Raw genomic sequence first — 26498 nt, forward strand, 5'->3', positions numbered from 1 at the left:
TAACCCACATTTCAAAGGTCACAGTGCTACTGCTCCAGGCTGCTGAAAACCACAGTTGGAGCCAGCTGGCATCATGGTTGGTTTGAAGATTTGGTTTGTCTTGCTGGTTATACTCTACCATTTCTGTCAAAGATGTATTCCCTGTGGAATTTCAACACATGTTGAAATAGGTAAGACATGTTCAGAATGTTTTCTTGTGTTTTGAATTTCTTGGGAAGAGAAGTGCATTCAGATTCAGTTGGAAAGCAGAGGGAGGAAATAACGTTGAAGTAACAAGCAGCCTACATCATTTTTAAAATGGGAATAACAGATAGGATAAATGAGTACTTTGATTTTGGAGTTTGAAATTTTACTGCTTTACTGTTTTACTAAGTAAAATTCTTGAATTGACTTGGGTTGCGTATTTTTCCGTCTCCTAAGACACAGGCATTATGTAACTGGAATGTTTTTGTCTGTGAGTTGTACGCAGACAGTTTGGTTTGGAGAAAGAAAAGGAATGCTTTAGGCAATTCAGGGGATTGTTATATTTAAACTAAAGAATAACACAAGTCCTTTGTGGCAACTGTATTAATTATGCCATACCTGCACAAGTAGATACAATTCTGTAAAGTGTTTCTGTCTGTAACGTAATAAAAATTTTGTTCTGTGTCTCTTTCTGGTAGCTTGCTCTCTGTAGCCAGAACAGCTTAGACTTGTAAAGAATGAAGGAGAGAACTGAGTGAACATCAAAATGGAGAAATATTTCTGTTTTGAACTTCTTGTTTGCCTGTGCTATTTTTAAAATCTGGTTTCTTCCGCAGTTGTTGCAAGCACAAACACAAGCAGTGTGAGGTTATTTTGAAAGAGCTACTCATAATAATTGATAGTTTTAATTGTTTGTTCTTCTGGTTTTGTTTCTAAATCCATTGCTCAAACAGAGAATAAAATTAAGGATATTGCCTTTATTCAGATAATTTTCTCATCACTGAATAAGTGCAACTTTGAACAATTTAAAGACTGGGATTATTCATGGTGTTTGAGACTGGAGTGTGTTCCTTTACTGAGTGTTGTACCCATGGTCAGCATCGTGGAAAAATTTGCTTTTCCTAACAATGTGTCAAGAAACCCATAATAATCTGTAGGGGAAGTCATGCTGCCTGAGGTTAGGCAAGTGCACACAACTCTGCAAGCTCAGGGCTCTAATTACTGAGTATGAGCTTCTGAGGACTTGAAATAACAGAATAGAGTGCGTTTGACAAAAAAAAAAAAAATCTGCAGAGAGAAATGAACTGAGAGATCTGTCCCAAAGCAGTCTTTTTATTTTTGTTTTTCTAATCAAAGGATCTAATCAAAAAATCTAATCATATTGTGGAAAACTTGTGTTTATATAATATAAAGATCTTGGTTGTCTGAGTTGTGTGTACACTGAACTATTTAGTTATGGTTTACAACAAGTTTTGTCCATTTGTCAGAAAATTGCATTAAGCTACGGTCGGCTCTGATGCTGCTAAAATGAGTGCTCTTATTGTTGCTCACATGAAAGTCAATGATGATAAGATGAAAATACTTTCAAAAATTCAAACACTGAGTGAACAGGGAAAACAAAAACAAGCAAACAAAAAACCCCCAAAACAAACAAACAAAATCCCCCAAAAAACAAACAAACCATAGAAAGGAATTCCTCTCACTCAAAGCCAGCACCAAAGAAGTTCTGGACAGAGTTTTGAAAGTACTTTTAAACTGGAGAAAAGCTCTGCCTGTTCAGAATGTTGATCGTGTTCAGTGTGCTTGGCAGAGCTGTGCTGTGTCCTACTTCCATGGCCGTGCCTGGAGGCAGGTCCGAGTGGGGATGCCCTAGTGGCTCCTGTCAGATTTGTGAGGCTCTGTGGGACTGTGGGGATCTGGCATAAAATTGCTTGTAAAGGTGGAGGTGTAGAACTTGGCCCCACTTGAGTAGTGAGAGAAGTGCGGGGGAGGTGTGAGGCAGAAAAAGCAAACTGCCAAACTGCAGCTCTCCCACACTGGAATCTGAGATGTGTGCAGAAATGTCTGAGCCTTAAAATTTTACATTATTACTTATTATTTTGTTGTTATTTCTCTTCTGGTTCAAGGCTGGTCTTTAAGATATCTTATTTGTATAAGGATGATTTAGATTACTGAGTAAAATTCAAAGTGAAAGATCATTCAAATCCCTGCAGTTTTGTCTAGATCTTATTCCAGAATAGTAATGGATTGTTTTGGATTTGATGGGAGGAGTTTTGTTGTTGTTTTTTTTTTTTTTTTTTTTTTTTTTTTTTTTTTTTTTGGGGGGGGGTTTGGGGGTGGATTTTTTTTTAATGTGATTTATTTGTAAGGAACAAATTAACTTCAATCTTTGTAAATAGCTTTAGAGGAAATGTTGGGTATTTTAGAATAGTGTTGATAGTTTATTCCTGGAATCTAATAATAATTTGGAGACCTCAGTAAAGAAAAGGATATAAGTTCGTTTCATTCACTTGTTATGCCAGCTAAATAAAGACTTTGGCAATTAGAATATCTGCCAATTCAGTGAATAAATAGTGCTATTTGCCTTGCTGACTTTGGATTTTTGTTACTTTTCATGCATGTTAAAAATTAATCAAACTGTTGAACACCCACATTGATTCCCAACATACTTTTCTCACTGTTAAGGACAACAATGAAGCTTGAATACAGTAAATGGTCTACAGTTTACATGTGCTGGGTGTGGTCCTGTCAGTTCAGTGCTGTAGCTCATTTCTGGACATGGGGAGTTCATTTCCTTGTGATTTCAGCTTGGTTGGTCATCTTGGGAGCTAGGGATTAGAGAGACTGAAGATGTGCCACAGAAGAGCACTTCCTTATGAACTCTGTAGGTGAGAAAACAGGTACACAGTTCTGTGAGAAGTGGTGTTTCATGCACATGGCACTTGGCTTAGGTATGAAAATGTGGTGTCTTCTGCTAGTGCTTCTAAAAAATGTGGGCCTGGAAACAATATCTATAAATCAACACTTCAATATATTGTTTTTCAGCACATAGAGCTCTGGAATTTTTCATTAAGCATGAAGGGAGTGTTAATTATAGACAGGTAGGAGGCATATTATTGTCTAATTTTGTCCACCTTTCTCTGAATGTTTTTCTTTCTGTCTTGCTTTTCTTTATTATTCTCAGTAGTGTGTGTCAATATTGTGCCCAGACTGTATATTTATCTTTTTTTATTCAAAATAATTTGACTCCTTCTGCATATTATTACAGAAATATAGCAATTATACCAATGTGTCTATATGTATATACACACACACACACACACACACACACACATACTTTGTGTAGTTTCTTGCATGTTTTCCTATCTTCTTTAGTCATATTCTATGTGAGCAGTTGTATTAGAAGAATCAGTAGAGGACTTTGGGAAAGCAGGTTGAATAAACATAAGGACAGCAAAGTGACTGCAAGATTTTGTGCACCACATGGTGTATTTTACCAAGATAATAGTTGTATTTTGCTGGCATTTAGAATGTATCTTTGATGTTGGCAGCAAAATGTGGTTTTGTGCTGTACAATAACATTCTGATTCCTTTTACTCCCACATCCTTTCCCCAGTTATTATTAAATCACCAAGATGCTTTTCAAGCTGGGAGCATTTATCCTGATGCCTTTTATCCTCCAATCTGCAAACGTGGTAAGAGAAGCTTTTTAAGTCCAATGTTATAACAACTGCATTTTTATGTGAAAATCCTGCAGAATTTAGTGGGTTGGAAATGGTTACATTGTAAGAAATGAAACATGGCCAAAAATCCTTTCTTGCTTTCCTGCAAAAACTATGCACCATTTTTATTAGAGCCTTTTTTTCATACTTTAGAGATTTTATAATGAAATAAAACATTTGAAAGTATTTTTAAAAGTTACTCTAGGGAAAATTTAACTATTTAATGACTAGGGCAATTTGATAGAAAGATGCTCTTTGTCTAAATTACATCAATTACTGAGTGCAGAGAGGACAAAATTATATATTTTTTTACAAATCTTAGGGAAGGCCTAAGGCTATTTCCATATTAAAAATTATTAGTTTCTCTTAGATCAGTCAAAAAGAGGATAGGAGAATCTAAAAATCCCTAAAATGTCTAAAAACAAAATAGTGTAGGATTTGCTGGGGGTGGGTGGGCAAGTGTTAATAACATCCCAGTTTAAAGCCTTTTTTTTTCGGAGTGCAATCTTTTGCCTTTTACTCTTCTTGTTGGAAATTAATGTCAGTCTTAATTTTGCTGCTTGCAGATCAGAAGACTGCACTACAAAATTAGCACTCTCTTGCAATAGCTGCAAAAAATATGTCTTGACTTGCAAGTGGTGCCCTGATTTTTCAGTTCTGAAAGGTCAGCTCTTGATCATAATCAGCTTCTCCAGTAACATTAGAGCTATAAAACAGCCAACTAGGCCTTGTTGTAGGATATTTGCTACTGGAAGGGTAAATCTGGACAGTGAGCAGTTAGCAAATGGGTTAAGAGCCTGTCCTCCAGCTATTAACTATTAGGGAGTTTAGGATGATACCAGAGACAGGGCAGTGATGGATATCCAGCCTTACTGGCTTCAATATTTTTGGTATATCAGTCAAAGTTCACAGTATTGAAGTAGCTTATTTTAGTGGGCCATGCAAATTCCAATAAATTTGAGGTGTACTTAGGATCTTTGGTTTAGAGCCAAATCACACTGTTGCAGCCAAAGTTCTTGCTTTTCTCAGAGGCTGTTTATGCTGTCTGTTGGTTATGCCAACTACAGGCTGCTTGGCATTTTCAGTTCCTACTTCTGCTTAGTTATATCTGTCTACCTCCTCTTTCCCTTCTAACCATTTTTGGCTTGTCTTATACCACGTCAGAGCTTCTCTAGCTGCAGTGTCCAGTCTTCATTCCTTCACTAATATTGGAGTCCACTTGCCTTGTTAGAGTTGGACCACTCATCAGCAGTCTCTTTAGTTAATATGGAAGCAATAGGTCCCTCTTCAGACCTGAGCTGTTCTAACTGAGTGCAACAAGATCAAGAACAAAGCCATCCAGACTTCCTCTTTGGACAGGAGAAAGCTTAGATGTAGAAGGCTACTCTGATTTTGGCCAAGCAAGTACCATCCTTCTTTTATCTAGTTTAGCTGCACTGTAAAATATCAAGAGGCCAAAAGGTAACTGAGTTACCCCCAAGGTCCACTCTCTTAGTGTTTAATCTACCCTTACATTGAGCAGTTTCACACTGCTTTTTCAACAAACACACACTCCTCCTCCAAGAGTACTGCTGGTCTGAATAATATCCTACCTATCTTCTTTCCCCTTGGAGAATTCAACATTTTGTGCTGCTTGATCTCTTTATGTCAACATCCCTTTGCACTTAGCTTTGTGTAGGTACACAGAAATTTTTAGGCAAGGTCACTGCTACATCCTACACAATCTTTTCTGCCTAAATTCAGGTGAGAGCAGTAAGTGATTCTTTGAATGAAACATGATTTTTCCTGCTTTCGTCCCTTTTTCTCCTTCTACACTGACTTTATCTTGGCTAGTTTGCCTTTCTATTGAAAATTATTGTAGTCATCATGATGACATAGCTCTGCCCTGTAGAAACTAATACCTGCCAGAAAACATGACATTTTGAGTTGGCTGCCATTCCCTACAACTTTTCTGCCACTCAAGTGGATCCATTAATTTAGTCAACAGGTTCTCTGTCAGATCTCTTTATCCTCTCTGCTTGGGAGGCAGCTTTTCATGGTACTGTATCTACTCTCAGGCACAGAGAAAAGGAGCAGGCACAAAATTTTCAGATGTTTCAAACCTAAATCACAGAAGGTAAATCTAGTATGTGTTTTGATAGTATAAATCAGATAAAAATAAGTCTCTTCAAAAATCTATGGGGTTTTTAATGGAGAAAACCTTTTTTTTTCTATTTCATTTCCCCCCAAAATATAAATCAAATATTGATATAATTTTATTGCAATAGGAATGTTCCATGATGTGTCTGAAGACACTCACTGGTCACCATTTCTCAAAACAAGTATTGACTACATCAGAAGGAATTATCCTCAGCCATGGGAAGAGGTAACAAAATTGATTAACTTTTTAAACACTGTTTTTCGACTGTTTTCTTCACCTTCACTAGTTGTGATTTCATCCTTTGTGAGGTGTAGAAAAAAACAAACAATTTTATATTAAATTATCTGCTTATATAGGAACATTTGAAATCCTGTTTTAATCTTTACCATACAAAAAATTTACAGTTTCCATATAAAGTTTTTCAGTTACCTCCACTGTGGTCTGGTGTTTTTGATACATTTTGTAGGTCCAAACTTTTAAATATGATTGGTGTTCTTGCATTTCTGTGAGATCTGGTTGAGGGTTTGCCATTTGAAAACCAGACACCTTTTAGACTTCTCACTTGTGAAATCCTGAACTTAATCTGGATTTGCTCATGTTAATGACCTGTGAGATATGTAGGAGGAAAGGAAAAACAATTTGTCAAAAGTGAGTGTGCAGAGGAATGTATTTCTCTCCTCTGTCTGCCTACACAACAACCATGGTGGCAGAGGGAGTTTGGTTCTTGGAAGTGGAAGTGTTTATCCTTGATCCAGAAAAACAGTTTAGTATACATTTAAATTGAAACGTGCAAATTACCCTCACATCAACCATGTAATTCTATGGTGTTGGACTGTATGAACTGCTTAAAGATCCTCAAGTTACAAAAGTTGACCACAGCACCAAGCAATGAGCAGTCAGCACTTTGTCCTGGTAAACTCTTGGACTGTAAGAGCTTCTCACCTGTATCCTTGTATAATGCACATACAGAAAATGTTAACATTTTCTTAAAGACAGGAGTAAAATGATAGACAAATGTATTGTTGTTATGTTATAGGCTACAGAGAAGCTGGTGGCTTTCCTGTTTGGAATTGCTTCACATATGGTGGCAGATGTTAGTTGGCATAGCCTGGGCATCGACCAAGGATTTCTGAAGGCCATGGGAGAAGTAAGCCTGTATTATTTTATTTATTGATACAACTGGATTTGTAGGAACAGATGGCTTTGCTTTGGACTGTGGTGGGGAGAAAAGAGAAAAGCTGGAGCCCTGTTTCAGGAAGATTTTTGGAGGGACACAATGTCACAAACTTCGTAACAGAGAAGTTGGTCAGGTTTGGGACCTGTAAACATTAGTGTTGCTTAGAGAGTTTCTTTCTTCTCATATTAAAAGAAACAGGCAGTTCTCTTGTTTTTCTCTTTCTCCAGATTGATTTTCATGGTTCATACTCAGAAGCTCACAGTGTTGGAGATTTTGGTAATGTTTCTGTTTGCCAATTGTAGAATCTTTTATTGGAATGAATAGTCCTTTTCAAAACCGTGGTGGTTGATTCTGGCTCTTGTCCTGGGCAATGCAGGAGTTAAGAATGGCATATGGACACTGTATTCTTACACTCCCACATGGCTTGCAAAGCCCTGCTGTACCTGTCCTCAGGTTTCAGGAGATGTGATAAGGCATATGGACACTTGGATTAAAGCCAAAATGCAGACCAAAGGATGCTAAGATTTGGATGGAGTCATTCCTGGGATTTGTACATTATTCTTGGGAGGTATAAAATGTGCAGCATACTTCAGTGAACCGTTTGCATATTCTAGATATATAGCTGGAAGATCTGCCATGTAAATGCATGTTACCCATGACAGATAACTTAACAGGTTTTGTTCATTGAGCTATGTGGAGTTTTTTCATTCTTTCATTCTCAGGAGGAGATGTAGTGAGTCAGTTTGAGCTGGACTTCAGTTACCTGGCATCAAGTTGGTAAGATAATAAGGTTGCCTTCTTTAATATTTGATGTTTATTTTTGTATAATCATATATAGTAAAATGACATATAACATTGCATAATTATATATTAATCTGTTTTAACAAAATGCTGCCCTTTATTTTTCTTTCAAAAGAAACCCTTGCAACTATTTTAAGTGTTATGAGTTTGGTATTCCTTATATGCATATTTACTCTTCACTGACATGGAACAACTGGTAGGACAGAAGGGAGTTTTATGTATAGGAACAAAGCAAAAAAGATTAAATTATTTATGTCTTAAGCTATAAGTAGTTACATATAAAATAACTTGTGAAAACTTCTTGCTGGAATCTCCTAGCATCCAGTAAAATAACTCAGTTAAGTGGCAATCTCAGTGAGATTTATTTAAAGTTTTGGAAATTGAATTCACATAGTTTTAAAAACATAAAAATGAGCAGAAGATTTAAATATCCACTTTTTTTTTCTCCCCTCTCAGTTGCATGTGCAATCTTGGTATTTTTGTATCTTCATGGTCTTATGTATTCTTTTGAAATTTGGAATATTTTATTGTTATTATTACAATAACTGCAATCTTTTATCGGGTGATGTGGAACATTTATTGTTGTAATACATTATTTTTGTTTCTAGGTATGTACCTGTCAAAGACCTAGCAGCTATCTATAAGGAATTTTATGGAAAAGAGATCATAACTGAAAGCACAATTGCTGAATGTACTTATCTGCTGTTTTTTGAACTGTAAGTTGAATATCTCTGCCTGGGCTTTTGTAAGGGAAACATATATAGGAGAAATATGATAATCGTATTTGAAATGCCTTATGCATTGATGTCAGCAATGAAGACTCCATCCTAGGCCCAAAATCACAGAATATCTGAATTTTTTAATGGCTAGGATTCAAATTTGGACTACTTAATGACTGTTAAATTAATTATTGCACCACAGATGGTGAATCTTAGTTATTTAATGCACTTACACATTTAATGTATTTCTGCCTATTTATTTGAGAACAGCTGTGTCTTCAAGTACCATTGCACTGTGGTGAGTTACCAGTATAATTACCATGCATGGAAGGACTCTCTAGATACATGGCTTATCTACACTTTATGTAGATCCCTTCAAGTCCAAAAATAATTCATAAGAGACCTTGGATAGCTGGCAGTGTCTGCTTTTGAATATCCTGAACAGCTTAGCTGTATCCTGTATTTCAGTTAATTACCAATAGTCACACAACAAAGTGGCAAAAACTGTGAATCCTTCAAAATTAAAGGCAATAAAGTTTATATTGTTACTTTTTACATTACAATTTTAAAAAATATATTAACAACTAACAAGGAAATGTAATGACTTGCATAGTATTTGATATATAGGACTCTTGAAAAGAGCTATTTAAAAAATTATGTATTAAATAAATCAAGTTTTATTTCTGATTTATTTTTTTCAGACATGGAGAAAGGCTTCTTGTTGGCAAGGTTGGTTTTCTGTTTTCTTTATAAAAATGAATATGTAGCGTGGAGAAGATGTGATCCATCTTACTGAGTATGTTGCCTGTCTCAGCTTTTTCCAACATTTGCTAGTAAATCTCCATTTCTGGTGGAGAAGTTCCATGAATATTTCCTTGGAGGAGTGGATGACATGGCATTCTGGGCCAACAACATTTTTGAGCTGACGAGCCATATGCTAGAGAATGGAACCAGGTATAGTGTGTATCCTGAACTATGACATGCAGTAGTCAAGTGCTGATACCCACTTAACTGTTCTCCTTAAGGCAGGATCTTTCCTAGAAGAGGCTTAGATCCTCACTTGGACAAGGGGATTTCCATGTCAACCTTTTATCTGGGTGCACAGGATTGCACAGGCTTTGAGATTGTATTTTTACGTGTTCACATTCCTTTCCCCTGGCATGCCTCTGGCATGCCCAGGTGATACTTAGCAGGGAAAATTTGGGGCATTCTTTAAGACATGCTCAAAGGTTTGCTTAAATGTAGCATAGCCATACCCTGAGATTCTGCCTGGACTGGCAATCTGAGCCAACACCTTTTGGCTGCTGCCATCAGTCAGCAAAGACTCCTTTTGAGGGGAGGTCAGATACTGCTTTCAGACTCTGAAGGCAAATAGGATTAGAAAGAGTAGGAGTATATATTCTAGTGTTTAAGCTCAGTCTTCTATTCAACTTCATATTTTTATAGAAGTTTATCTTTGTACATCTCCCTTACAAATACAACCTTTCTGTAAATAACTTTAGAAGACCAACAGTGGCAATTAATCCATCCATTTATATGGAAAATATCACTGTTGCTGTCTCGGGGAATTAGGTTTGAAATACAGAATGGCACAATTTATTATGTTATTTGTTCCAGAATGACACTTCCATAAAAAGTGCTTTAGATTCATATACATGCATGTTACAATGAGTTTCCTTCAAGAGCTCTATAAAGACATGATATTCATACAGAACCTAATCAAAGTCATCAAATAAACATCATAGGGGTTTCTAAGGGTTATGATGATGCTCTGGTTTTGATTTCTTGAGAAAATTGATGACTTCTAACAGCAGAATCAGTAAGGATAAAAGTTCATTCTTAGTTTCACTTCCATTGTGGTAAAATCTTTGAAGTGCGTTCTGTATATTCTTCTTTAGTGACTGCTACCTGCCTGAGAATCCTCTGTTCATAAACTGCACAAAGGAGCACAAGGAAAACTACATGTAAGTATAGCTCTGATGGTTTAAAGCTTCAGTGATGAGAGTCTTCTGCTAATGTGGACAGTGAGCTACTGAAAATTAGAGATATTTTGGGTAATTTTTTTGTGTATGAATTTGAGATTATCTTAGCATGAATAACTAAGTTTTATAAAAAGGAGCTGTGCAGAACCTAAGACTGGCTTTTACCTTGAGTCATTATTTCAGTTCTATTAATTCTTATCACTGCCTTCTTTATTTTAGCAGAAACAAGCAATCAAAACATGAACATCACAAGAATACAACTTCTTTGCTTACTGAAACACTTGACAAGAATATAAACTATACAGAGAGAGGAGTTCAGTTCAACATACAGCCTTGGGCAACAGTAAGTGAGAAGTAACAGATGTGTCAGGTAAAATTCATCTCTGTGTAAAATTGTTTTTGTTTCTGTCTGAAATCCTGTGTGATGGAACAGGTTCTCTGGGTGTTAAAAGTAGGTGACTTCATGGACATTCCAGTACCATTGTTAATCTATGTATATACATCATAAATACTCAATTTTTAAACTTTGCTCTTTGTATAGTGCATGCATCTGCACATCCTGCAGTTCTAAAAATGGCAAAATATATATTTAGTATTTACATTTTTCAGACATATGATGGCTTTTTTGGTTTAAGAGCTCCCAGCAGAGCATAGCAATGAATGATTAGTAGTGCTCCCTTTAGAGAATACAGATTTTTGTCTTTCTAAAATGGTGCTTATGATCTGAGTCAGACTCCTCTTAAATCCATGTGGTGATTTCCACTGTTGGTGACTTTTTGAGGTGTCCCAAAATGTTCTAGAGTTTCAACCTGTGTTTTAACCACTATCATGTGTCTTTATTATTTTTATTTCAGAAATCCCTCCGCTTGATTAACCATGCTTTTAAAACCAATGTCTGGAGAGCATTGGGAGCTACACATCAGAAATCTTCTAAGCACTTGTCCAAGCCAGCAGCTTCATATTTTCTGACTTCACCCTATGCTAGGCTTGGATGGTTGGTAATTTTTTCATCCCACTTTCCTTTAATTTCTGAAAATTTTGAGTACCAGTAAAATATTGTTATTGATCCTTTGGATACTCTTTAAAGACGGCATTGCAAATCAATTTGTGGTACAAATCTGAGGGGATGGCTTATATGTCCAGAACAGCAAGTTAACATATCAGATTTTTCTTTCAGATGTTGATCAAACTCAGAATGGAAGTAACCAACATTAGAACTAACAGTAGCTCTAGTTCTGAACAGTAAAGAATTGTTGCTACCCTTCATTGATTGTTGGATGATGTTTATGCCAAACTAATAATCTGACATGAGTTGATGACTGATGATGTCTAGCAAGACTTCTTGGAAATACTCTAGACTAGAAGGGAGTTCAAAGATAGATTCAGGACAGAAAGAGGCATATTCTCTCTCCTTGCTTATGAGATTCTACCTTAACCTGCAAGAGGGACGATTGATAAAACAAATTTGCATTGCTGCTTATCTGAATTCCCTTTTTCTATCTCATAATTTGGATTTAATTCATGAGTTTACTTCACACTGGCTAAATTAACAGTAGTTAGTTCTTTCCATGTTACCTCTCTAAACTCCAACACATTACTGAGACCTGTGGCCCTTTTGTTTATTCCCTTATAGGTCCATCAATTAAATCAGATGTTCAGTTTAAAAGATATTTTCATTTTTTTTTTTTTTTTTTTTTTTTTTTTTTTTTGGGTATTTGTCATATGCAAGCAGCTCTTTTTCATGTTCCTTGCTCTGATTGCTCTCAGGTGCCTAATGTCAATAAAAGGCAGTTCCTGCAGATTGCAGATGCATTGATGAAAGATGATTCTTCTGGTTTTACTCAATTCAAGAAAACACAAATAAATATATGATTTTAAAATGCTGTGTAGATCTTTACAAAACAATATGGGAAAGCACAGGTCCTGGTTTATCTGAATTTTGGGGTTTTTTCTCCTAATGTTCTGGAAGTCTGGTAACTAATGCTGATTTTATTGACTCCCTTGCTATACAGGGCACTGATCTCAGCTGACCTCAACCAGGATGGATATGAAGATCTGGTGGCTGGAGCACCAGGGTACAGCACCATGGGCCATATTCAGATAGGAAGGGTGTATGTGGTCTATGGCAACCAGTCAGGTTTGCCACCAGAGGACATGGATCTAGATGGAAAAGCTGACCAAATACTACAGGGTCATCAGGTAAGGGGACAAGGCTTAATTGGTTTTTTTGCCTGAAAATTGGTGAATTTTGAATGAACAGTGGATCATTAATGTGTATGAGTATTATTCCTGAAACACTCCTCTTGGTGTCATAAGGTGTCATATGGTTTTCAAGAAAAGTAATCATCATTAAAGTCCCTGGAACAACTGAAGTGATGGTAATCTGTTCACTTCCATTACTGTACAAGATAAGTGAGTATTAGACCATAGACTGCCCTTAAATAAAAATCAGGCTGTGTCTCTCTAAGTCACAGTATAGCTCATTCTGGTCCCTGCATTTAAGAAAATATTGTGTTTCCTGTCCTTTTCTAAATCGAAATCTAAAATTATTAATTTGATATGTTTAAATTCTTTTGAGGCTACACTTCTTCATTAATTGATAGTTTCTCCACAAATAATTTTGTCTATAGTAAGTATATTGGAAAAAAAAAGAGGGAACTCTGATTTGGCATGATGGTGGCTGGTTTGTAATGAAGAAGTTGGAGCAAATGACCCTTTTGAGTGTTAAATATGACCCTTTGTAGAAAATACTTTTATTCACAAAGAAGATCGTAGGGAGAAATGAGATACATTTCCTTTAATTTGTTTCTGTGGTTACAAACTGTGCAGTAGCAGCTGCTGTCTTCATAGAGAGTGTTTTAGTATTTCTGTCATAATGCTGTCAACAGGAAAGACCATAAATTAACATCAATGGTGTGCTGGACTCATAAGAGGAAATAGCAAAGCAGCATCATATTATATTCAGTTGTCCTTCATTTTAACACTCTTGACTTTGAATTAGTGTCTTGTCATGGAGTTATTACTTAAAAGAAAAAGAATTGTTTGGAAAGACTTTTGTCATCTGTTTCCAGTTCTTCCCTCTGCAAATGTACATTTGGTTTTCATGATTTTGATTTGAAAACATGAAAGCATTTCCTTTTCTTTTAGCCTTCAGGAAGATTTGGTTCTGCCCTGGCAGTCCTGGACTTCAATGAGGATGGAGTGCCAGATCTGGCAATTGGAGCACCTTCTGTGGGATCTCAGTTTCTGACTTATAAAGTAAGCTACAAACATGTGTTTGTTGTTTTGGTTTTTTAAACTCTCCAAATTGAATGTTTTTATTGATACATATTTTTTTAAAAGTTTAAATAAAAAGAGAATTTCTGTTGTTGCTCAACATGACACTGTAATTTAAACAGAAGTTTATAACCTTTGTGGGTACTTTGACTAGAGCAAGGACAGTGTATTTGTATTTCAGTGGCCTTTTTGCACATGAGAAATATGAACCAGATTGCAACTTTGCAGCACTGACATGCTGGAAATGTAAGGGGCCATTAATGAAATACAAATGTTTAGGAACAGAGAGTCTGGAATGGATCTCATGGGTCAATTACTTTTGTCATATGCTGTCACAAGGCCAACAAATGATATCTCATTTGTGATATGAACACAGACACACTTACTAAAATAATCAAGTTACAGAGGCCTAATGATTTACAGCTTACCAGATAAACCTGTATAATGGTCCCTGAGTATTTTTAGGTCATTCAGACTGAGAGGTAAAATGTTTTGGTTTAAACAATATCCATTAAGCTTAAAACTCTACAGAATTTTAGATACTAATTTAGCTGTCTAAATAAGAATTTATGTTGCTTTTATTTAGATTCACCCCTTGGAAAATTATGTGCATCTGTTGTGCCTGACACTGTTTGCTGTTGCATTAAATAATAATTATCAAAATTTGAGCCATCTGAACATGTGTATTATGAGTATAAATACACACTATACTGCCCTTGCTCCTTACACACAGTGTGATGAAAATGTACTTCTCTACTTTGTTGCTTGGACACAGCAGTATCCATTATTCATGGATATTCTTAGGTTTGGGGTGGGAAATAAAGTATCATGGGAAGGCTGTGAGAGGAAAAATAAAGTTGTATGAATAGCCCTTGCAGAGCTGTTCCACTCCTTGTGATTGGCCTTGGATTTAATACTTGACACTGACATGCAGGTGCTCTCATGTTTTATTTTCTTTTTCTGCTGTTTAGGGTGCTGTGTATGTCTACTTTGGAACTGAAGGAAGAGGCTTGGCACCTCAGCCAAATGTTACCATAACTTGTCAGGTATATTGATAATGTAATGTCCTGTTTATACTATCCTGTTAGCCAGGCTAACACAGGGCTACACAGGCAGAAGGCGAGATAAAGAGGAAAAGAGTTTATGGGCTTAAAAAAAAGAATGTTAAAATTCAATTTATCATTGCAATGAAATTTAGACTGATGGGGATGGAGCAATCAGGTGCTTGCTTAGATTGATTGTAGTTGGGAAATGCATTTATATCCCAGTGCAGGAAGACAGCAGGGTGAAAAAAGGTGCATAGCCCTCAAAACCAAAAATAGTCACCAAAAACCCTGACCCAAACCAAAAAAACCCAAAGAAAACAAAATTGAAGCCAGGGAGTGGGAGGGTAATTTGGTCAAAAGCAAAGTTGGCTCTTTAGAATTAAATTGCTCTATTTTGCTACTGAATTGATGGTTTCAGCTCTATTTCAGGCTTAAACTAACTGTTTATTGCAGTATTCCTACTGTAATTTTGGTTGGTCCCTCCTGGCAGCTGATGTTGATGGAAATGGAAATGCTGATCTGGTTGTGGGCTCTCCATATGCACCCGGTGGTGGGAAGCAGAGAGGATTTGTGGTTGCATTTTACTCTCATTTCAAGAGGAGTGACCAAGGTAATATTTGTTGAGTAAATGAACCCTTCCATAGTTTATGTGACTGATTGTTTGTTCCTAATTAATCGTGGCATAATTCAGGTCTGAAGTGATGTCAGAGGGTGTCCCTCCTACTCAATAAGCTGTCAAGCCAGAACAAATTGCACAGGGCTTTGTCCAGTTGCATCTTAAAATCTCCAGTGATAGAAATTGCACAGCCACTCTGGGCAGCTGTTCTACTTCTTGGCAGTCCTCACAGGGAAAAAAAATCTCTTGCTACAGCCAGTATGAAACTTTCTTGTTTCAGTTTATGTTCATTGTCTATGGTCCGCCCACCATTCAGTGGCCTTATAGGCACAGAAAGCATATAACAACCCTACTAAACTTGCTCCAGTTTGTCAACATCTTTCCTATTATGGAACAACATATAATAGCTATGATCTAGGGAGCAATGGCTTCTCTTGATCTCTTTGCCATGCTCCTGCTTTCATAGTCTGAGGCACTTTTGGCTGTCTGCTGTCAGAGCCTCGCACTCAGCTCTCTTCCCACAAGGATCTCTGGTGTTTTTTCCACACAGCATCTCCTCAGCCAGTCTGTCCCCAGCTGTATGTATCAGTGCAAGGGCATCTTCTTTCCCAGGGTCAGGCTTTGCATTCATCCTCACTGAATTCTGTGAGGCTCCTGTCAGCCTGTGTGACAGCTACCGCTGGTCTGAAGCTGTTTAGACAAATCTGGCTGTAACAGAACTCTAGTTTGGTTAGCTTAGTTTGTTAAGAGAAGAAGTGAACAAGTTGAGTGAGGTAGTTATAGGTTAGATGTAAATTTAAGCTAGAGACTTTAGCTAATCTTATGCAATTTTGAATGTAGACATTTAGTTGGCTAGTCAATTGGGCAGTGCTGAGACTTTGACTAATCCGGTGTTTAAGCACAGGAATTTTGAACTTTCTATAAAAGGGAGCATCCATGAATAAATATTAGCTATTGTTGCATGATCTCAGTGTGTTCAGTTGTGTGCCTTCCTCCAAAACTGTGACCAAATGTAACAAGCCTATTACTCTAGACTGCCTAGGTGCCTCTGAATGGGACCACCCCCATGCAATCTCCTGTTACCTGCCAGCTTCACAAAAGGGCATCTTCTTGCCCTGTCTGAATAATTTATAATGAAATGTCCAACCAGATGAGTCAAAAAATTGATCCCTGAAGGCACTTCACTTGCTGCAGCCATTGAAAAAACTACACATCGTTCTCTGCTCTTGTCAGAGAGATCATCTCAACCAGGTCTTTCCTATCTGGTTTTCTATTCATTCAGACTGCAGTGTCTCAGCTTGGATGCAAGAACAATTGTGGGAAACTGTGTTGGAAATCTTGCTAAAGCAATGAGTTCAAACATGGATTGTGAGTCCAGGGTAGGCTCATTGCTTTTTCTTGGAAAATTGCAAATGAACCTCAACAAATTAATCTGTATCATTCTGTACATTCCTTCATGTGGCTAAAAAGGAATGCTACGAATGAATACAGTTAATGAGTACAGGTGATGAGACTTCTAGTGAATGAGGGAGGAAATGCCATGTATGGAACTAAATAATAAAGCTGGGGCAGCTTTGTCAGAATGGTGTAGTTAAGATTTACAATAATGCTTAATTGTTGCAGCTTATTCAAATTCATGTAAAATTAGAAAGCACAAGAACACGGGTTTCAAAACACTGCTGACATTTTTGTGAAACCAAAGCACCGAATGAGTTATTTAAATAATAACCAGAATGATCTGAGGCTCTCCCACCCAGCACCCTTGAGGAATTACAAGTTCTGATAAACAGTAAGTTGTTTAGGTCAGGCTCAATTGCTAGCTTTCATGTACTTCATGTAGGCTATTGGAAGGATTGAGAAACAAGCTGTGTCAAATGAAAGCTTTCACCAGCCAGAAGGGCTGCAGGGTGAGCAAGCAAAGTCAGCAACTCAGTAGTTTCAGCCATGTCATAGGCAGTGTAATTTTGCACTGAGAAACTTGTGCAAAATTCATTCTGTTGTCACAGAATGAATCCGTGGAGGATTGCAAATGGGTTTTTCAATGCCAGGGCACACCAAGATTGAACTCATATTTTTTTCTGATCTCTCAGGACTCCTGTCAGAACAGGATGCCAACTGGATGGTGGAGGGGGAAGAAAACTATGCTTGGTTTGGATTTTCACTTGCCAGCTGCCAGCTGGAGAACGTGACATTACTGCTGATTGGTAGCCCTACGTGGAAGACTTGTTCTAGGTGTGTTGCACATGACAGCTTTCTGTCTTCTCCACTCTTTTCTACTTCTGCAAGGTTTAAGATTTGCAATAGATTAGACTTCCAGCTTTTTAGGAAGTTTCCTTTTTATTCTGCTTAGAATATTTTTATTAGATTAGTATTTTTTATGCCTTCACCCTTCCTTATGAAGACCAGTGGTTTTAGACCCTCCCTAGGGCAGGTCTTTATTATTTAAAGACACCCAAGAATTTCTTGGGTTTCCTTGGGGAGGGAGAGGGGTCACAAAAATGCTGATGGGTAAGGATGCCTTAAATAACCATTTGGATAACTCTTACTTTGAGATAGCATTTTTAAAAGCAAATTAAACCCAAAGATGTATTGGATGATAAAAAGTGGATAGACAGATCAAATCTGTGCTCTAAGTATTGTACAATTAGTTAAAATAAGTATGGGAATTACTGAAGTAGATTTCTAGAATTTGTCAGGCACTAATATTGCAAAGTTTAAGGGGAGAACATGTACAATGATATATTGCATTGTAATTCAAGCTGCAACCCCCTCTTGACGGATGTCAGACAGAGTGTTGGGAAGGTGTACGGGTACAACCCACCAAGTACAGAGCGCTGGTTTGACATAACTGGAGACAAGGTAGGGCTGCTTCTTCAGTATGGGACCTATGAATAATTTGAAATAAAGTGATATTTTGTAGAAATTACATAGGTGTTTTAAAAATCTAACAGGAGATGGGCAGAATGGGTTTGTCTCTGGCCAGTGGTGTGCTGTCTGTGGCTGGGAACACAAGGAAAGTTTTGGTGGTGGGTGCACCTACTGCAGGTATGTCTTGAAAATTGGAGACCATTTCTGCTTTAGGATGTTTGTTTCTGCATGACTTGAGGACACATACAATGTTTAAGGGAAAAGGGACCTTTAAATTACCATGTAATTTAAAAAAAACAAAATACAATTAGAAATCCCTGTAATCACCTGTATATGCCTGTGTATGTAGAGTCCTCTGTACTGTGTGTCCACTTCAATAGGTCTTTCTCCTTTTATAAAATGGGCTTAACAGCATTACTACTTTGCATTATTTATGTAACAGTGATTTTCAACCAGACTGCATATTTCTCAGAATTGAAACAACACAGTATTTTGTCCTCACTCTGGCAGTAGACAGTAAAGAATTGAGAATGTCAAACTGCAGAAGTCTTACTTGAATGCCTTTCTCCCCTGGTACTATGACTAAAAGATAGGGTTTTTTTCCTATGCTAATTAGTGTTAATCCCATATAATTGTTGATGTTATTTGATATGTTATATTAATTTTGTCCATTTTATGTTATGCTAGTATTACCTATAATTGCATTAAACCTGATTTTCTGTGTCTGATGCTCAACATCTGGTTTGTTGTTTTTGGTTTTTTTCCAGACAGCTCGTCTAGGATTTTATTTGTATCCTCAGTGCTGCATCAAGCTGGATTGGCTCTGGTATATGACCTGTCAAACAGCACCAAGCCTTCTCTGCTCAGCACATTCAGTGGGGACAAGAGGTTTTCTCGTTTTGGAGGAGACATATACTTAAGTGATCTGGATAGCGATGGGCTAGGTAAAGCTTGGTGAATCTAGACCAGAAGGGAAGTGTTTAGCTTTTGGCAACAGGAAAATTGGTCACCTACATATTTATACAAGTGCTAAGCACAGTCTGAGTCTGTTTTCTCATGTGAATTGTACACTGTGCCCTACAGGGAGGCCTCTAAAATCCCAAGCAACTCAATCAGAAATTGAAACATTTTAGTTGCCATCCTTAATAGAAATTTTGGCATCTAGAGGCATGTAAATGCCAGTTCTCCTGTGTTTTGGTCTACCATTAATTCACTTCTGCTGTGTTATATCCTCTTTGTAATGTGTGCAGATGAAATGATTGTGACATCCCCACTGCGAACTAACGGTGTCACCTCAATCCTGTCTGGTGGGGCTGCTGGTCGTGTTTATATTTACAATGGCAGACAGGCATCCTCAGGGAATGTGACAGGCCACTGCACATCATGGACATCTCCCTGTCCTGAGGACTGGGTAAGAATGTGAAATTCACATGAAAGTGAATTCTGGACATAAGTTTAGAATAACAACTAATTAATTACATCCAGTGCAAATACCAAGTGTGTTCTGCCTTGGTTCCAGAAAACAAAATGTTTTCTCATATTTCTGAATCTCTGCAATTTGGCTCCTCCTGTTTGTTCTTAAATTACTTTCCTGTTTAGGAGCCAGGTTTATCATACTGGTCTTCTACTCTCTTCCACTGACTTCTTATTTCCTTTCTTCTTTAGGCAGAGTATGTCCTAATTTCTCCTGAGGTAAGTAACCAGTAAACAAACTACTGAGAGAAAATAAAAAGTCCTACTTAAAAAAACCCTCACTGCATTATAAACAGCAATATTATTTTACAGGAACTATCAAGATTTGGGAGTTCCATTACCACTGTGAAATCTGGAAGAAAGGTGAGAAAAATTACTGTGGTTGCTTGTTTCATAGCATCCTTCTACCTCACTTGCATATACTAACTAAAACCTCACATGTGTCTTACACATTTTCATATCTTAAGTGCTTTACACCATTAATTAAGTCTCTCTGAACTGATAATTAAAGGTGTTTTATAGATTGATGAGCTGTGGAGTTGCCAACACTTTGGCACCTAAATTAAAACATTTGAATCCCTTTAAAGCAGCCTGAATTCTGAACTGCTTAGGAGTATACCAAAAGGTTCCATGAGAAATGCAGCATAAGTGCCTTCCAGCTTTACTGTTCACACCAACCTGGATGAAAAGTGGGTGCTCAGCTGTGGAGCAAACCAGGCACCCAAAACCATCCCTCTCATTTAGTCTTTACAGGCTTGCTTGTCCTGGTTATCACCTGCAGTGAACACCAATCATATGCCATGTGTTTCTAAGCACAGAGGTCCACTTCCTACCTGACTGATTCAGGAAGTGTTTGTGTACCTGTTTCTCATTGCTTCCCTCAGATGACCATTTTTTTGGGCAAATTTCCAAACACCAATTGCTACATTTGTATGAGGCACTGAAGAGCCAATTTTTCAGCTGGAAGATTACTTAGTGCTTGTTCAATGTTCTTAGTGCTGAGCTCCAATATTATGCTCACTGTAACATCACCTCCATGAGGACTCAGGTTCTCAGTGTGAGTACAGAGGAAGTCTCAGTACCAGGTTAAGGAGGTCTTTGACAAATGGCGTTTGACTTCTTTTGTTAAAGCATGCAGTGGAGAAACACCTGGAAATTCTTCTCAGCTAGATTAAGGTGAATAATCCAACACCTCAAACACGGGCACTGCTCAGTGCAAGTGAGGCCATTCTCCAAGCAGTTGTGTTGTTGCTATAGCACCATCTAGTCCACACTTCTGCTTCATCCCTATTGATTTTAGCCCTGAAATGCACTTTATATGGGCAAGAAACTCATTTCTTTTGGTTCCAGCTTGCTCCAGTTCCCCAAATGAAACAGTCTGTTTGCCAAACTATTTTCTTAACTGCTACTCTGATGAGGTGGGCTGCTCTCTGATTTCCCATCACATTTCTACATGGTCAAAATCCATGAGGGAAGCTATAGGCAACTATGCACCTGCAGTTGAATTTTGCTAACCTTTTCTCTTTATCCCTGCAGAAAGAACTTGTAGTGGCAGCAGAGAGAAGTTCTGCGAAAGCTCGACTTGGTGGAAGGCTTTTTGTCTACTCACTCTGAAAGTTCACAGCAGCCTTAAACACCAGGGCACACCTGGTCTTCTAGTGAAGAATCTCTATAGTATTTGTGCTGTTTCCTGAACCAACATTCTGTGTCAGCAAGCTTTTGCTGAAATCTGTGGTGGGCAGCAGCATCACTTATCTAAAGCAAGCTAGTGGGTTTGAACACCACCTTTTAGATGTTGAAATGAACAGGCAGCTGCATTTTTGGTAGTAGTATTTGGCTGTGTAACAAATGTTCAGTGGCCACCTTTACTGGCCAGATTTGAGTATCTTCTTGACAAAACTGGAAAACCAGCACAGCATTTACAATTCCTTACTGTGATAAGGATTCTAAGTTATGGAAAGTTACTGTCGAAATAATAAGCATGGAGCAGGGCCAGCTTTTAGACTGACAGAAAGGTGGGTGCTGATCAACTGTCTCCCTCCTGTCTCTCAAATCTTGAGGCCTGCATTGAGGGAGCAATGCAGCTTGGACATACCAGGGAAAATAGAACAAGCAAGACTGATGAAGTTTTAGGAAATGCTTTTGCAATTTGGCTGATTACTCTGACATCTTTTCTGCTTTTGTGTAAATTTCCATGACCATGGTAATATAGAGTTACTAATGGCTTTTATTTTTAACAATATTATCTTGAATTAACACTAATTTTGTATGCTGCAGGTTTAACAGTGTGCATCAATTATCTATTAAACAACTTGAGCAGCAGAATGTGTTGATACTATTATTAGCAATGCTAGTCTGTAGACACATATGGGTGTTTTCTCTCTTACCTCCTTCACAAAAGCAAAGCATTATTTTTATTTTAAATAAAATTGAATTCTAAAGGTCATAGTCCAAAATTACACACCTCAACTTACCTTCCTAGCAACTCTCCCTCAAGGATGTTGTTTGAAACAAATCAAAAAAAGCAAGGTGAACATTAGCTGATGTACAATTTATTCTAGTATCTATTTTGAGGACTTGCCCGAATAGCAAAACACTTAAAAAAAAGAGTTAAATCTGAATTTCATGGAAGAAATAACTAGACACAAGTGGGATTGCAGAACTAACATCACAAATCTGTTAAGTGCAGTATAAGGCAAAACAAGCAGGGCAGAATTAAGGGCAGAATAAAAATTTCCTCTTCAAATCAAAATTGACAAAACCAGCATGTTCTGTAGCAATTCCATCCTGAACATACACTCTCCACTGGTTTTTGTTTTTCCTATGTATGACCTCCATGTAATTTCATTGCACTTGACTGTGTTTTGAGTACTTTGCATGTGTCCAGAGATAAAAACAGCCTTGTAGATGTGTCTACACGTTTTTATTGCACTTTGAGTCAGTTATGTATGTACAGGTGAAGAGTCAAAAGGAGTTCGCAGAAGCCTCTTGGCACAAAAGCTTACAAGAAAGCTTCTGAAACAGCTGCACCAACACATATCAGTTCTGGCCTAAAGTAACTACAGCTCACTTGAGAACATCAGCATCCATCTCCCTTCACACATCGAGATCCCTGGGGTTTATCAGCCAAGGTATGTGAGCCATTGTTTTTTTCCATTGGATTGCTCAGTTTGCAGATTTTTTTACTACTTTACCTGCTAAGATTAAAGGCTGCAGAAAAAAAAATCAACTAACAAACTCAAAATCATTACAAGCCCCATTATCTTTCTCAGCTTCTCATGCCATTAGTGTCTGTACCTAAAGCCATGTACATAAGAACTGTTGGAAAGTAACTATGTACAACTGACTTTAGCCAAACCAGAAACACAGGCCTGGACAACTTTAATTTATGAACCTTTTTATTTCCATCTTTGACTCATTAGTCCTGAGAAGAATGTTCACAGCTGTAACTACTGTCTTTTCAACCCCTGCCAGTATAATGATTTATGTGGTGGCACACAAGGAGCTGCTCACTGTGTTACAAATAGATTAAATAAAAATCCCAAAGAAGAAATGGACAGTGTGTTACGTGATTTAGACACATTTCATGCTCCCTCTACAACCTGAGGGAAACCAGTGGAGAACTACACCCTTAAAGAGAAGTCCCAAGAACAAACAGAAATAGCTGGCATAAGGCTTTTATTCCCTCCTTCAGGCTATTACAGGACATCAGGCTTCCACACCCTTAACTAAACTGGCTACTTACTGTGGTACAGACTAGTCCACGCTTTGTCTTGGAGGGAAGAGAGAAAGCAGAGCCCACCTTAAGAAAACCAACAACCCATCTGTTGATTTTTACCTGAATTTGAATTATGGAAACACAAGGAGTTGTTAAACTGCAGCTGTATCAACGTGTGTTGAAATAGTGTCAGATGGAAAACACAAGTGGGCATTATCCATAGGCCTGCTTGCCCCGTTCCTAGAACTGCTGTTTTGAGCCAAAATTAACTGTTAAGGAATATACAAGATTAGCAGCTACAATTCAAAGCCTTTTATTGCTCCTTTTTTCTCACTGCTGCCAATCTAGAAGTCATGCTTCACAAGAGATGAAGGTATGCTTTTTGCTTTGGAAAACCTGTTCTCTGCAATTAAATAGGGCCTTAAAAAGCCATTCAAGAAGTCACTCTTGGGGTGGATTGATTTTTCTTTGAAGTCAGATTCCTAAATCTGCAGTTCAGAACCAGAATTATTGATCAGTGCTGACTGCTGTCCTTCTTTAAGCCAAAAATTCTGTTCTCTGCAAGAAAAGTCATTAAACAAAGCAGTATTTGACAGAAACACTAAAAATGAGAATACCCAAAAAGGAAGTACATGTATGTGATACAGAAAACTAAAGGCACATACATGGGCTGGAGGTGAAACTACTGTAGAAAGCATTTTGATACCTTTCCCCTGTGTTTCTCTCCTTATGTGCGTGAGCATTAAAAATTTCATTGTATGTTTTTGGCACAAAATATATATATTAAATTAGGAAGTTTAGAAATTTTTTCGGTAAGGAAGAACAAATATAAGGAAAGTGTCCAAAGTCCACCCTGTAGCAACGAAAGTCTCTTCATTCCTGCTGTTCCTACTGGTTTGTTAATGTGCTTCTGTTCAGCCCAAATGTTTCTCCTTTCATGCTGGTCTTTATCTCCACTCTTCCAGCTGCTGGTTGGGATTTTTTCAAAACTGCAGGAACCTAAGCAAGAAACAAAATAGCCTGTGATTACATGAGAAGCTGCTCTACATGTGGTAGAAGGAAGTAAGACTCCATAGAGGCCTGAACCCTGATTTTGCTCCCCTTATTTTCAAAACAGTGTCTTTGGCTTCTTCCTCCCTAATACTTTCCAGTATCTTTCTCCAAGTCAGTCAGTAAGTGCTGGACTTGGTTTTGAGCTACACTACAGGATGTTCTAGTTAATTGTAGCCATAGCCAACAATCCACAACTACCTCCATCTACCTCTTAATAGCAAAAGAGGAGAGGGAAGAAGGGGAATTTATCTCACCCTCCTTTTGTCACTTGTAGCAACTTAACTTTTGACTCTACTGATACATGCAGAAATGAGGTAGACAATATTGTTCCACAAGTCCTGAAAAGGATAGTCAATAGGGAAAACGACCCATACATGCTAATCTGAACAATGTTTGGCAATCTTCCCACAGCTCAGTCCTATCAATGACAAAGATAAATGCTGTGCATGTGAGCAACTGTTAGAAACTTCACACTAAGTCGGGACATCACAACTATGGCATCATTCTCCAGAGAGAAGTTACAGCTAGCACCTGTCCTCATCATCCTTTTAGCTCTGCTTACTCTTTTACAAGACAGAGTTAGTATGTGGGTGGGAAGATGAGGACTGCTTCTAACTATTAGCCTCAGCTTTCCTTGGGCTTCCAAGTGAAAGTAAATACAGCATTTCTCATGGAATAGCCTGCAGCTTCACTTCTACCCAGGGCTGGGGCTCTCCACCTCCTTCAATCCAGCTAGGGAGCACCTTCTCTGCCATGGAACAGCCCTGAGCTGAATTCTGCCATGCTCTGTGGCCTACCCCTCTAAGCCATCTTACTTTCTGCCTTAGGGATGGACTGTAGAGTGTGAGGCAGGAGCCCCAGCTGGCCATACGTACGTGAGGAGGTAGCGGAGGGTCCAGGTGCCGCCCAAGGAAGGAAAGCAAGCGCCGCCAGATGAGACCACTGCCCAGAAACATAATCCCTGTCACCAACCAAAATATCCTGGGGTCCTACAGACAGAACACTCATTAGTCATCCAATAACCTATCCAGAAAAAGAATTACCCAAAGATAATCTCTCACTTCCCACCAGTGTTTCCTTCCTTTATGGAAGCAGTAAACTCTTCACCATCAACAGCCAAGCCCTCCCTTGGGAAAAGGGCTGTTTCACAGCAAAGCATTTTATTTAGGATCACTGTACTGTATTCTGTTACTGTTCCATGCAGTCTTCCTTCCTTCATTGGGAAGTTGGAAAATTGAACCCTAATATTTAACTGATTTGAAAAGGAAGTGTTTGTTTTGTTTGCTTGTTTGTTTTACAGGCAGCATGTGCAGTTTTAAAGCTCTAAAAGCTCTAGCCCCCTACCCTGTACTCCTTCCTCCCCAGTTTAGGTATAAACAATTACTGACAGTACAGTACTTCCTCTGATGTTACGGAAATGCCTTGGCTGCTTGACAGATACCCTTGTATCTGGAAGACAAAGCTGCTCGTCAGAATAGATGATCATTAAAGAAACTTTAATACTGCTTTATAATCAACTACTTATGCAACCAAAAATTTGTCTTCCCATTTCTTTTCCATGGACATGACACAGAAAAAAAGCTGCAATACTGTGCAGTTTGCCATGCAGTAATTTGCTTACAAAATAAGTGACTGAATGAACATATGAATCCCTGGAGCTTTGCCTATGGAAAGAATGAAGTTGAACCAAATATGAAGTAAGCTGTAAGAGCAGGACCCACATTTTATAATAAATGCAGGACTTGTTTCTTACCTCTTCAAGAGATGACTCCAAGTTCATACCAAATGCAACTCCTATGAGTCCAAAGAGAGAGACAGAGAATGTCCCCATGGTCAGCTGCAAGTTCAGCCTCATCATCACATTACGGTGGCTAAAGAAGGGAGAAACATCTGTAAGGGGAACCCAAAAATTTATTTGCTGCCTAAACTCTTAAAATTCTATA

The 26498-nt window shown here is 38.0% G+C and overlaps 2 protein-coding genes across 3 annotated transcripts in view; one reads left to right on the forward strand and one right to left on the reverse strand.

Moving 5' to 3' along the window:
- On the forward strand, window positions 1-23930 carry GPLD1 (glycosylphosphatidylinositol specific phospholipase D1). 2 transcript variants are annotated; one of them, XM_079299469.1, is made up of 25 exons: window positions 1-170; window positions 3010-3065; window positions 3581-3659; window positions 5954-6051; window positions 6863-6973; window positions 7231-7279; window positions 7726-7780; window positions 8413-8520; window positions 9225-9252; window positions 9338-9477; window positions 10422-10487; window positions 10725-10848; window positions 11360-11499; window positions 12518-12704; window positions 13653-13763; window positions 14753-14827; window positions 15281-15437; window positions 17534-17675; window positions 18203-18302; window positions 18395-18488; window positions 19079-19255; window positions 19562-19722; window positions 19977-20003; window positions 20097-20147; window positions 21321-23930. In XM_079299469.1, the coding sequence occupies exons 1-25, from the start codon at window positions 74-76 to the stop codon at window positions 21396-21398; spliced, it is 2511 nt and encodes an 836-aa protein (XP_079155595.1). In that variant the 5' UTR covers window positions 1-73; the 3' UTR covers window positions 21399-23930. The 2 variants fall into 2 exon arrangements, with proteins under 2 accessions (XP_079155595.1, XP_079155594.1); XM_079299468.1 differs by lacking the exons at window positions 3010-3065; window positions 21321-23930 and having other exon boundaries at window positions 28-170; window positions 19562-20138.
- Window positions 23800-26498, reverse strand: part of MRS2 (magnesium transporter MRS2) — an 11199-nt gene continuing 8500 nt past the window's right edge. The window contains exons 9-11 of the mRNA XM_079299470.1: window positions 26309-26426; window positions 25431-25544; window positions 23800-24501 (exon numbers count right to left, since the gene is read on the reverse strand). Of these exons, the coding sequence (XP_079155596.1) occupies window positions 24391-24501; window positions 25431-25544; window positions 26309-26426 (343 nt within the window). The 3' untranslated portion in view covers window positions 23800-24390. The remainder of the gene's footprint in view (window positions 24502-25430; window positions 25545-26308; window positions 26427-26498) is intronic.

Source organism: Erithacus rubecula (assembly GCF_903797595.1).
Source record: "Erithacus rubecula genome assembly, chromosome: 3".
In the NCBI taxonomy this organism is placed as follows: Eukaryota; Metazoa; Chordata; class Aves; order Passeriformes; family Muscicapidae; genus Erithacus; species Erithacus rubecula.